The sequence below is a fragment of the Nipponia nippon genome, unplaced genomic scaffold (assembly GCF_047370975.1).
Source record: "Nipponia nippon isolate SJK-2023a ecotype South Korea unplaced genomic scaffold, ASM4737097v1 scaffold_30, whole genome shotgun sequence".
NCBI classification, from domain to species: Eukaryota; Metazoa; Chordata; class Aves; order Pelecaniformes; family Threskiornithidae; genus Nipponia; species Nipponia nippon.
Window position 1 is genome coordinate 1,600,956 of NW_028262348.1, and position 13,017 is coordinate 1,613,972.

At 43.8% G+C, this 13,017-nt stretch overlaps 1 protein-coding gene across 2 annotated transcripts; it reads right to left on the reverse strand.

Annotated features, from left to right (window-relative positions):
* Positions 1–89: 89 nt before the first annotated feature.
* DRG1 (developmentally regulated GTP binding protein 1) lies at positions 90–6,129 on the reverse strand. 2 transcript variants are annotated; one of them, XM_009463710.2, is made up of 9 exons: positions 5,994–6,129; positions 5,708–5,831; positions 4,875–5,050; positions 4,394–4,463; positions 3,083–3,252; positions 2,194–2,324; positions 1,812–1,979; positions 703–825; positions 90–207 (listed from the first exon to the last, which is right to left on the reverse strand). In XM_009463710.2, the coding sequence occupies exons 1-9, from the start codon at positions 6,033–6,035 to the stop codon at positions 108–110; spliced, it is 1,104 nt and encodes a 367-aa protein (XP_009461985.1). In that variant the 5' UTR covers positions 6,036–6,129; the 3' UTR covers positions 90–107. The 2 variants fall into 2 exon arrangements, with proteins under 2 accessions (XP_009461985.1, XP_087624806.1); XM_087768680.1 differs by lacking the exons at positions 90–207; positions 703–825 and adding an exon at positions 899–1,075.
* Between the last annotated feature and the right edge of the window lie 6,888 nt (positions 6,130–13,017).

A 13,017-nucleotide genomic window follows, 5' to 3' on the forward strand; every position in this document is an offset into this window, starting at 1 on the left:
TACCCCGTTAGAACCCCCTACCCATTTTTGCTAGAAATGGCCTGTTCTGTGCCACTTACAGCTAATGACAAGTTTCAGGCACAGTGGCAAACGGTGTCAAAACAACTTTATTTCTTCACAATCTGAATCACATCCTCATCTTCAAGAGTATGGTCTTTACCAACTTTTTGAGGGTTGTGTTTAACAGATGAACCCCAGACCAGTGCACTGAAAGGAGAAGAAAAATCAGATGTAAAAGGCTTAGAAGTATAATATGCAAACAGCAGAACAGCAGCTATTTCTGTCACAAAGCTAATACAGAAAGCAATGTGCTTAAGAGCTATTTTTATTCTCCTGCAAGTACCTGGATGAGTGGTCTGCGTGAACCAGAGTACAAGCAGATCAAAACAAAGCACGAAGTCACCCGAAATACTTGCGCATACAGGGACAAGGGCCCGTAATGCTGCATCTAGCGCTACTTTCAAATATAAAGAAAAACATTTTTCCCATAGAGGAAGTTTTCTAGGAAAGAGCATAGGAACATCAAATATAGTAATTTAAGTATTAGGTTTAGTTGTCAGAGAGATCTATTACGTTCAACATCAAAAAAAGAAAAAAATCAAACCCTGTTTTCCCTTCTAGTTTACAAGAGAATGAAAAAATATACCAGGAAGCAGATTATTTTCTATTCTCTGCAAATTATTCTTTTACAATAATACTTACTATTTAAAGTCTTTAATGAGATTTTTGTGGATCTTCATGCAAAAGTCCTCCACTGTGGTCTTGCAGTAAGGTAGTACCACAGGAGAGGTGTAGTCTGGGAGCTGCCCTTTAGGTTTGGTGTAGCTGTAACGCAGATGGAACAGTCCGTCAATACCAAGACCTCTTCTCTTTCAACCCATCATGGCATTTCATAGGTTATTCACACTGTCATCCTAGGCGCTTGTGCCCAGTCCCACTATTTCAGTGGTGACAGTAGGTATTCTGTGAATTGTTTGGCGTTCTTAAGCTGAAAATGCATCTGGGCAGCCCACGGCTGCAGCAGGTTCTCCCCTGTAACTGCCAAGGTTTATCCCTAGTGAGCTTCCTGCAGTTGCTTAAAAGAAGATGAAACAGGAATAGTTGATGGAAAAGAACATCTACACTATTATGGTTCTGATTTGTGGTTTTTTTCTGGGAAAAACTCAGCGTATATTAGGAAAAAAACCTGACAGAGTCTATAGCCCAGACACCTAGACATACTAAATCCCTTTTTAGAACAGATTTTATATTGTCGCAAGAAGACAGATACACATTTAAAAGACTACAATTACTGCATTATGAGTATCAATAGATTCATCCATAAATTCATCCAAAGAAATGCATTAGTAGTATGAGGTAAACCTGTAAGAACCGATAGTAAAAATGTCTGAAAGGCTAGATGAAGAACTAAATCGGTTCTGTTAAGAAAGCTGAATACGTCACTCATGCCAGACTGAAAAGAGGTACCTCTGAAATTCTAATTGTGCACTAGATTTGACCAGAAGCCCGTGTTTTCAGGAATTTTTTAAAACTTATTTTGGACTGGATTTCACAAGGTCCTCGTTTAATTTCCCTACAAGAAGTTCAAAACACAGCACTTGTGACTGTTAGGAAACCCTGTCCATCACACGGCAGACAAGAGGAGCACGATCTCTGATTTACAGATTAAATGTACTTCAGTGACAAAAGACATCATCATTTGAAAGCTAGAGTTCTATGCTAGTAGAAAACCATTATAAAATAATCATTTATCCATTCTTCAGTCTCAGCTTTACGCTTAACTGCCACCAAAGGCAGCAATTGGGACTCACATTCGTACGAGCTTCAAGTAGTCCCAAATCTTCTCCAGCAGATCATCAAAGTTCCAGCGATGATGAGCAGATATTGGTACACAGTGGGGTACTTTGTAAATAATATCTAGTTCCTCGATGGAAATCTGGTCGATTTTATTTAGGACGTAAATGCACGGGATGTAAACCCTGCAAAGAGAAGGAAATACTGTTACAGCAGCCTAGCAGCAAGACACTGCTACCTCCGAAAAGGCTTCGTTTCTTAAAAGGACGGTAAGGTGCTAAACAGCACTTGTTGAGACCACGCTGCTAACTTAGCTTCTGTGGGCAGCAAACCTCAGAGGCGATTCTTTTCTTTGGAATATAAATTGCAAGTATGCCAAACCCAGGGTCCCAACAGTACCTGTTCCCTTCAACAACGTCAATTAGGTCATCAGCAGTGGCGTCGCTGCGCAGTGTGACATCGGCATTGTGAATTTTATACTCTGCTAAGATGCTCTTCACTGTTTCAGTATCCAGCTCGCTCTGAGGACACTGAACATAGACACAGTATTAATCAAGGGAAGAGTTCACAGTCAAATCAAGTATTATAATTAATAATGCTATCACCGAGCAATCGCTGCATATAGATTGCTACAAATAATTGCTGCGTTGTAAGTTATTGGACTTGACTATGATTTTACCATAGCAAGCAACAGGAGAGGGAAAAAAGATTTAAATCCTAACAGCTTTATTTATATTAATGCCCCACTGACAGCGGCAATCAGACGTTGCAGAAGTAGTGTTTCCTGTCAACCTGGGACCAGTTGCAATACAAACCCACGTATCTACTAGCTCAGTGCCCAGACAACTGCACGTTAGGTACCTAGATCCCAGAGCAGAGCTCTGGCTTTTGGTACCTCTGGCTATTTCTACGGTTTTAAAGATTCAGTGGGAAATGGGAAAGGAGGAGTAGTCCAGGTTGCAAGGCCTGGAACTCTGAGCAATCTTCTCCAGAAGAATGCTGCAGCCGCCAAGCGAGAGGCAGTCTTTGCACACTCCCCTTTGGGCCTCGCAACTTGTAACTGCTGGAAAGCAACCAAGCCTCTGACTCAGGGGTGGGGAAGCGGTCGGGCTCCTCGGGCCGGTATGGATGGCCTCCAAGAAAAGGAACCGACTACGGCACAGTACGGCAGTTCAGCTTCTGAAGAAGTTACAGCATAGGAATGGTGCCAGGCACACCATTAACTGCAAATGCCTCTTTCTTCAAGCAATTTTTTTTTTATTTTGGTTAAAGAAAACTTCCAACTTACTGTGGCTGTAAGGTTAATGCCTCCTTTATCCTTTTTTTTAAAGCCAATATTGGGGGGCTTACTATTCAGACGAATTCCAAATCCCTCCAGTTCATTCTCAATGATTTTCTTGTGACCAAGGGGTTTCAGCACATCCAGAACAATCAGAATGAGATTACAGGTTCGAGCAACTAAGAATCAGAAAAAGAAAGTCATCTCTCAAAAAAGTACACTCACACAATCTGAGACAAAACAAGACAAAATATGGCTCAGTGGACCTGATGACAGTATCAGCAATAGCGTGGCCAGCAGGAGCAGGGCAGGGATCGTCCCCTGTACTGGGCACTGGTGAGGCCGCCCCTCGAATGCTGTGCTCAGCGCTGGGCCCCTCACCCCAAGAAGGCCATGGAGGGGCTGGAGCGTGGCCAGAGCAGGGCAGCGAGGCTGGGGCAGGGTGGGGAGGAGTGGCTGGGGGAGCTGGGGGTGCTCAGCCTGGAGAAGAGGAGGCTGAGGGGAGCCCTCATCGCTCTCTGCAACTGCCTGAAAGGAGGCTGGAGCCGGGGGGGGTTGGTCTCTTCTCCCCAGGAACAAGCGATGGGATGAGAGGGAACGGCCTCAAGCTGCACCAGGGCAGGTTTAGGTTGGACATTAGGAATAATTTCTTCACCAGAAGGGTTATCAAGCACTGGCACAGGCTGCCCAGGGAAGGGGTTGAGTCCCCACCCCGGAGGTATTTAAAAGACGGGTGGATGTGGTGCTTAGGGACATGGACTAGTGGTAGGCTTGGCAGTGCTAGGTCAACAGTTGGACTTGATGATCTTAAAGGTCTTTCTTTGCCAACCAAACCGGTTCTATGATTCTGTATTAAACCCCTGAAGGCCAGTACATTGCTTATTTTTAAATTCCAGTACAAGACTGAAGTTTGTAGTGCTGGCCAAGCATCACTGACAGACAAATCTTTACGTGCTATAAGAATCACAGAGGCTGGAAAAATCTTCCTTCCTGTCTACATTCAGAGCCCAGAATGATGACAATAAGCTAGGTAAAGAAATGAAGACAGCAGCCTTGTTTAATATGGCATCACATCTGCCTTCAAAACTGGTAATATACTTCCACTGGTAATATACTTTCACAAACTCAGCAAATGCATAAAAGCCAGAAGTGAAAACAGAACGAAATGAAAATGGCTACTGCTTCACATCAGGCAGCTCAATTCCAGCACACCATTCAGCTCTGTAAAGATATCAGACATGGTGATTCAACCCCGCATTCTCATAAGCTGTACTAACTGAACCAGTGATAGGGTGCTGCCTCCAGCTCTCATATACTCACCTGCAATGACTTGCCGTCCTCTGCCTTTACCGTCCTTGGCACCTTCAATAATTCCTGGGAGATCCAGCAGCTAGTTGTTCAGAGGAAGGAAAGTAACTCATGAGAAAAATATTTCTCTTCATGGAGAAAATAAACCCTACTTTTACCTTTCTCCTAAACCAGCTGGCTCTACTGCAAATCCGAACAGAATATAGCAAAATTGTTTCCCCTTTGATTTTTATATATTGTTATTATCCCTGGTGCCCCGTTAGTACAATTGAACAGGTCATCTCACACAGAATATGAGAACTACCACAGGAACTTCTCCCCAGAGCAAAGAGAGAAGCAGGGTAAAATTAGTACCTCACGGAAACATTTCCAATGTATTCTCAAGCACTTCTACATGTTCCTTCTAACCTGCTAATGCCAGGCCAGACCATTCAGCTGTAACACCACTGCATCTACGTATGCAATCTTACCCTCACAGACACAAAGATCTCACCTGTATCTTTGCTCCTTTGTATCTAATGACTCCAGGCACAGTAGTCAGTGTAGTGAATTCATACGCTGCCACTTCAGAGTACACACCAGCAAGATTACTTAGAAGAGTAGATTTCCCCACTGATGGAAAACCCACAAACCCAATTCGGGCATCACCTGTCTTTGCAACATCAAAACCTGCACATAAGGAGCAAAAATATTCGTTTAAAGATAGACGTTTTCTATCCGCTAAGGTTCTGGACTGCAGTCCCACTATTACTTTCAATAGTGCCTAAGTGAAAGCCAGGGAAGCTTCCCTAACAAAGCGGATGAGAGTATGAAACAGAGAGTTCACGATCTGTATTGCCTTGCACCGCTTTGTGTAACCCTCTATGGCATGTACCTGTCAATAAAGTGTAGGCTGCAAGGCTTCCCAGTGGACTAGGCTTGGCTTGGGTGTCGGTGAAGCATTCCCTTTAAGCACTGCAGCTTACACAATTCACACCTTTATATATAAAAATCGGTGCCTGCCGCAAGATGCTCCTTCATGTAAAACCCCTAAGACTTTTGAAAACACAAGACTATATTAGCCAAAACGCACAAGTCGTTTCATTGACGATTCAACAAGGGCTCCACCCCAAAGCCCTAGAAAGGACCGCAAACCACGGGGAAGGCCCTGTCCGGGAAGGACGAGAGGGAGAGAAGGCGGCTGCTCGCGTTTATTCAGCGGGCAGTCTGTAACGATTTAAGCGGCCAAGAGCCACCCCCGTTAGAGCGATTTCCGCCACACACCCCGCACCTCAGCAGGGAGGAGCGGCCACTCCTGCGGAGGGGCCTTCCCGCAGAACAACGCACCTTCCCCGGGGCCGCCGCCGCCGCCTCCCTTGGGGGTGATGAGCTCCCGGCGTAGCTTGGCCAAGCGGGCCTTCAGCAGCCCCAGGTGGTGAGCCGTGGCCTTGTTCTTCTGCGTCCGGGCCATCTGCAAGAGCGCGGAACCGAGGACTCACCACCGGGAGAGGCTCCGCCGGGCCCCTCGCGCCGGCAGGGCCCTGTCACCCCCTCACAGAGCGGCGCCGCGGCCGCCCCGTCTAGCGCTTCGTGCCTGGCCCGCCCCCGCCCGGGGAGAAGGCCGACGCGTTACCTCAGCCTCGATCTCCGCGATCTTCGCCAGCGTGCCGCTCATCTCGGCGGCAGCTCCCGGCCCCGGCCGGCCGCCACCACAGCAGCACCGCCGCTCCTCCGCAGGCCCGGCCCGCCCCGGCAGCGCGCAGGCGCGCCGCCACCTCTCGCGAGAGCGAGGCCAAGGCTCGCGAGAAGCGGCGGGCGGGAAAGAGCCGCCGGAGGCGCCGCAGCGCCCCCTGCGCCGCCTCAGGGCAGCGGGCGCCGTGTGAGGGGAAGGCGCCAGGGAGGGCGGGTGCCCGTGTGGGAGAGCGAGGCTGAGGCAGCCGTGGGGGTGTAGGAACCGGCCACGGTGCCGGGTGTGCGAGAGAGCTGATGAGAGGCTCGGGGAGAGCGGGGATGGAGGAGGAAAACGGGCGTTGTGAGGCTGAGGCGCTCATCTGTGAGAGAGGCGCTGGCGGTGTGGTGCTGGGCGCGAGCGTGGCAGCCAGCGTGAGGCCGAGGCTCGGGATGTTCGTCTGTGAGAGAAAACGTGCGAGAGCGTGTGGCGATGAGAGGGAAAACGGCTGTGTGGCGAGGCAGGGCGGCTCGCAGGTGTGTGAGGCCTGCCTGCGGAGCCGGAGGCACTCGCTGCCCGTGAGGGGAGATGGCGGCTGCCTTCCCCTGTGGTTAAACTGGACCTGGCGCTTCGACGTACGCGGCGATCTGCCTCTGCCCTGGTCTTCCTTGTAGTCCACTTGCAGCACTGCTCATCACCAGGTGTGTAGATGTGCGTATGTATTCCACAGCCCTCCTGAATCTGGCAGAGCTGCTACGCTGCTCGTAGGAGAGCCGCCTTTGGCTGACGCTTTGTAAAACCAGGACTTCCATGCTGGAGCTCTCTCACGGCTCCTTTCAGCTGAGCCCAGGCCAGACCACTTTGCCCCAGGGACATCTGTAACTGTCCATTGAATGCAGGCCAATTACATAGATAAAGGATTTTTTTTAATGGCCCCTTCAGACTTTAAAGAGATGAGTATCTCCAGCTTTTGACAGTATCACAAGAAGCCAAACAGCTGGATTTGGAATAAAAAGTATTTTTATGACATAAGGAAATACAGTTTTGTAAGTTTTCAGGATTTTAGAGTCTCCAACTTTGTTTCCCTGTCATATTTTATCTGAATTGGAATAACTTATAGAAACCTTTTTCTCCATATTCAGTAACCTTTCCAGGAAGGCTCTTCTGTCTCAATTTATTACAAAGCCTGTTTTTATATGACGTATATAAATGTAAAACTTTTGTTTTTTAAACAAAAGTATACTCTCCTGGGCCTGTATTCTAGAATTGTTTCTAATGACGCTTGCAGAACCACCTGCCACATCTTCAGACAGGATTCTGAGTATTGTAGGATTGACAAAATTTAACTAACCTTATAACAATTTTGGTAATAGAATTGTTATGGATCATTAAGTCTTCTTTAACTTACAGTAAAAAGAAAAAAAAGGAAAGGCTAGTGCAGTAGAACCCACACTGCTCTTTGCTATCTCTTTCTGCCTCTGCATATTCCCTTCTTGTCTCATCTTAATCAAAAAAGCAGCCTTTAATGTCATAAACTCTTTATAGTAGGAGCTGTCATTAATATAACCTTATACAGAGCTTACTAAAATAGAATCTCAAATAAAATGGGATTACTGTTCCTGGTAATGTTAGCTCAGCTAAGCTAGAGTAAATATAAATGCACCTACCACTGTATATTTGTTCATGGTTTTCTAATTATTCCTTGTGAAGAATACCCATTTTCAACATAGGATATAGCAGATTTGGTCCTGGTATAATTTTTTTCCTACTTACTTGAGATGGAATTGGACTTGTTTATGCTTCACCTGAATTCAGCCATACAATCAGTCCATGTTTGTGGTCCCTTTTAGTAACAGGAAAACAGCGAGAAAAATGCAAATTCTGAATGCTCGATCAGGGTTTAAGACCACCTCTGTTTTTGCAGTAGATGTTGGCTAACTGCTAGCAACAGGAGTAGTTGTTCCTACAAACTCACTCCAAATCCCATATATTGAGTCTAACTAAAAATTGTTTTTCCGAGTGTGGGCCGAATGAATAAAGATGTCAATAAAATATATAGTTTGAAAATTTAGTTACTGGGTGGGTTTTGTTTTCCTTTTTTAGGTATTCGTAGTGTTCTTAACACACAACTGCTCAGTATATGCTCTTAAATCCTTTTTTCCCAGGAAGTTACTCAAGCAAAGATCCTGTAAGGAATTTAGGCACCTAAAAACTTCTTTCAGTGTTGAGTATTGTCCTTAATGACCTGAAGGGAGTAAGAATTTAATTAATTAAGATAATTTGTCTGGTTTGTTTTTTTTTTTCCTAGCCAAATGAACACTTTCTAATTGGTTAGAATATTTAAAGTAGTTCATATTAGTTTATAACAGCACCCTCTTTTAAGCTTCAGAAAGGCTTGTTAAAAATAGAGATTGGTTCCAGGTTGCGAATAGGGTGTATTTTTTTCATTTACTGTGATGACTGCTGTGAATATTTTAATATAAAGGTGTTTTCTGTTATGTGGCACTTGAAGAAGAGTGTGGTTATGACCAGGGGAAGTTAGATGTGACAGCTGGGAAAGGGAGTGAAAGGTGGGTAACTGGGAATGGATAAATGATATCTGCTGAGGACAGCAGTCAAAACTAGAAAACGGAGAGCAAATGATAAAAGTTTATTAAAAAAAAGAAAAAAGGTCAGTCAGAGAAGGGAAAAATCAAGGCAAATATTCGTAGAAAACTGGATATAATGTCAGAAGAGGAAAAAGCCCCCGATGGAACCTGAGAGAAAATGAAAGGAGTTGCAAGAGACTGAAATCTACTCAAAAGGTTAATTGAGCTTCATAGTGGGCGCTGATGGAAGATGGAGTATGTGAATTGCCATTTTTTTTTCTTAAAATGTATATGTATGGTTTTTAAATTGAGAGAATTTCATTTAGGAAATCTAGATGAAGTGCCAGAGGGGGTGCATTTCCAAAGGTTGTGCATTGCACAACAGTTGCGGAGTCAATCTGTCAGGTGGCCAACTGCCTACCATGTCAGACAACACCGAATAAAGATTCAAATATGGAGTAAAAAAGCCCAAATGATCAAGTAGCCATATGAATTACTAACTGATAAACTGGAAGTATATAACGTAAGCACTTTTCTAATAATATTCTTAATAAGGTAAGGAAAGCAATATACTACAGAGCGTTTAGAAAATGCAGGAAAACTGCATCTGAAATAAAGGCTGTCTCATCAAACAATTAAGAAACATGACACGGTATGGAATCAGTGATTGGGGAAAAAAACAGGAGTTTGTGTTTCATCAAGCTACGATGACAGGAATGTGACTGAAATGGCACATACCTCATTAGCAAGGTCTGAATGATGGAGGGCTGCAGCAAAAATGGGTTTCAGAAATTCATATTCTACGCACTCCAGTCCTGCTGACTCATTGATTTTGAGCGAGTCATTTCCTTTACTTGTGCCTCGATTTTATTTTTGCACAACAGGAATGTGCAGTTGCTGCAGAATGACTGAAACTTTCATGTTTCCATAGCACTGCCCTGCAAGTATGATCACTGTAGATCACTTCAGTAGGAGAGCTGAGCAGTTATTGCGTTTAGTGTGTTTTCTGTCAAACTACCGCTATTAAATAAGCTGCTTCATTCTGGGCCAAATTCTGAAATTCTTTCCGAAACAGCTATTATTTTAGCTTGAGTAAGAGTTTTACTTATGTGAGATGCAAACTAAGTATGTTGAGAAGAGGCTTGCAAGTCTTTTGGAGAACCATGTAAAAGTTACCATTGTAAAATACATGGCAAAAACTGTGAGTATGAAATTAATTGTGATAACTTCTGTAGCATATGCTTCATTAAAATTACATAAAGACTTACAAATAAGCAGTGCATGCTCGCTTAGTTAGGTATTTTTTAAATTCTTTTTCTCTTTTCCTCCTTTTTATTCCAATAAATAACTTCAATGGCAAAACACTTGTGGATATCAAGTCTAGTCACAGTGCACTGAGAAGGTCGTTTTAGCTTAAGAGCCACTCTGGTAGTACAGCACTTGTGGTTTTGGTAATTCACCTTATGACAGAAGCTGTAGAATATACTGGCAAACAGCTGCGCTAATGCTACCTGTGTGTTGGTGGGCTTGCTGGGGACTGCATTTCTAGCTTAGCGGTGGGGATTTCTGCAGGATTTATAAAAGTGGGAGGGAGGTGACAGGAAGAAAATCAAACCGTGATTGCAGGTGGAACAAGGCTCTTGAAATTTCGTATCCTCTCAGTAATTATCACCAGCCCAGTGAAAAATAATCTGTATCAGATGATAACCTTGACCTGAGTACTTACGATTTTCAGAATTATGGGTATGGGACTGTAACCAACCTGCCACAGTTCCCTTATGAAAAAAAGGTAACTGCAGGTTAAGGCATATAAAGAATCTGTTCATTTTAAGGTGATTTTTCTGTGGTTTCTTTTTTCTTTTACAGTTTTGCAAACTTACCTTTGTTTTTTTTCCATGAATTGTACTTTGATTTGAGAACTGGCAGCTAATTAACCCTGTTACTGTCCTTCAGGGAAGAACTGCTCATGCTGAAGAGGAGACAAACGTTTTTAAGGCGGTTAGAATGAGCTGACTAAGGGCGAGCCTCACACCCGTTTGGAGGAAAGAGATTTTGAGAACCCGCTATCAAAAGGTAAGATTTTTGAGATCTGTAGTACTGAGCCTTCAATGGAACCGTAACACTGATTGCCTGAGGTGAAGGGACTCTGGAAGCTCACGCAATTCACATCTTCATTGACTCCTGAGGCGATAGGCAGAAAGTTGTGTATCTTTTGACTGTTGTAAGAAATACGGATGTATCCCTTCTTAGTTGTCTTCCTGGATTAACTTTTTTATGACGGTTGGTTTACTTGGTATGTATGGAGAAGTCCTTCTCAGGACAGCACAGTAGTTTAGCTATTAATCTGTAAATACCAAACATTTGCTGTTTGCATTGCGTATTTAGGATTGTATTGTAACGTGTGTTTTACATGAGAAAGTTGTCTGTCAGGTTTGCTTAGCTAGGCATGGATGCCTAATTCATGGGGAGTCGATTAGGTGGAACCCTAGGTTGTATTCCCATTTTGACCAGATCCTTAATGTGGCACTCTTGTTTTGAATGGCTCAGGTTGCTTTGGTTCCAGGCAGTCTAGAATAAGTTAAACTGGGCAGAGTGAAGAAATGAGGGGAACAAAAGGGAGATTAAGTATTGAAGGTTGGCTTCCAAGACGGTGTTAACAGTTAAACTTTTGTTTGACAACAAAAAGTTCTGTAGTTTAGCATCAGCTCCCCAGACTTTATTGTGGACTGCCATGCAACACAGCCCATGAGTGCAGTGAGGAGAGTGATCAAAAAGAGGAAATGTAAACAGTGCAGTTTTCCCTTTTTAAAATAACTCTTTCTGCATATTTTTCATAGCATCATATACCTCCCTATTAGCAGTTGCTGTCGTTTTTGTGAGAATGCTAGGTATTTTTAAACAAGAGAGTGTTCCTCGGCTTCTAGAGGAGAAGGCTGACAAATCACTAACCCACGTCTGGATTACAGACGAAACTGTGCTGTCTCCAAGTCTGAGAATCCTTGCTGCTAGGGTTAGCGCTCTCGTGGGAAGATTCCCAATAAAAAATTGAGCAAGCTTTAAAAAACTAAATTTAAGTAATAATCAACCTAACAAGTAATGAATGCTGAATTAATTGCTTGTTAGATCAGTCGCAGTTAATTAAAGTTCCAGTGAAAGCTCAGAAAAACTGACAGCTCCTCACTGAAATGGCAAGCGTGCCATGAAATGCGCAATGTTATGTATTTCTGTGGAACACAACATAACAAGGAAATGGTTCATATGACTGAACTAGCTGGCACAAGTGCTAAGCAGAAATGTCTCTGCTCGTATTATAACCCATGTGAAACAGTGACTGAGTAACCTTCTTAAAGAGCTTAATAATGGAGACTTCTGAAAAATTTCGGTAGCCTCGAGACCTACACAGATGCATGAGTGGAGAATGTTCAACAAATAGGTATGACTCAAGCGTAATTAACACATACCCAAATATATTTGACTGGATTCGACTGTAACACGGTCTTTTGTTACCTCCTGTATTTGCAGACCAATTTAAGGTCTGCACTTCAGAGTAAGGCCAGTAGCGACTGATCTGCAGTGAAGTGAGCAGTGTACAGTCCCAAATGGTACACACATGTTCCGAGCAAAAGAGGACTTTTAATACTATTGAAATACCACTCAAAGTGCTTCAGCAGGGACCAGACAGCTGCAAAACATTTAGGGACAGCTCAGGAATTCCCATGAGCAGAAGTGAGACAGGAAATAGTGAGAAGCTGAATAAAGTAGCTGAGGAAAATGCCTTTATTTAAAAGGGAGGTGAATTCAGAAGAAGTTCAGCAGATCCCAGTGCAGAAGATGTCAGAGAAAATAGATTAGGAATCATCTGAAAAGGGGAGGAAATTCTGTATACTGAAAATGTAAATTTTTAAATTCCAATTTAATACTCTCTTTCACATCATCTGGAACTTTGTCTTCAAGACAGTAACTAGCTACCTGTGATGATAAAGGAGTTTGAAGGTAATCATGCCTGTACGCTTGCATAGTTAAGTATGGGGAAAGGACATTTAGTCATCACATTGAATTAGGGAGCTTCGGCTTCCAAGTCTGTTTATACTGATGAGCCAATTTTTGTCTCAGTGTGGCACAAACTGCTTATTTGCAAATAGAAGAAATTTGGCTACATTGTAACAAAGGCTAGTTGAATGACTGCTTTGATAGCCTCATATTCTGAGACGGGCTAAGTTTGGGACCAGAAAAAGTTAGAAGTGGTCCTTTAAATGTGCTGTGAAGCCATAAGGTGGGGGAGGCCAGTAGAGTAAGAGTGGGAGTACTAAAAGGAGAGATCCAGCCGTCACCACGTCAGAGCGCTGAGGAGCTAAGACGGATGGCTGTGTTGGTCTCCTTGTGATCTCCTTGGGAGTGCA

Coding starts and splice junctions, on each gene's coding strand:
- DRG1 (XM_009463710.2), bottom strand. CDS start 6,035: ATGAGCGGCACGCTGGCGAAGATCGCGGAGATCGAGGCTGAG. Junction 3,253..4,393: donor AGGACGGCAAGTCATTGCAG/GTGAGTATATGA, acceptor TCTGATTCTTAG/TTGCTCGAACCTGTAATCTC. Junction 208..702: donor CTCATTAAAGACTTTAAATA/GTAAGTATTATT, acceptor TTCTCCTTTCAG/TGCACTGGTCTGGGGTTCAT.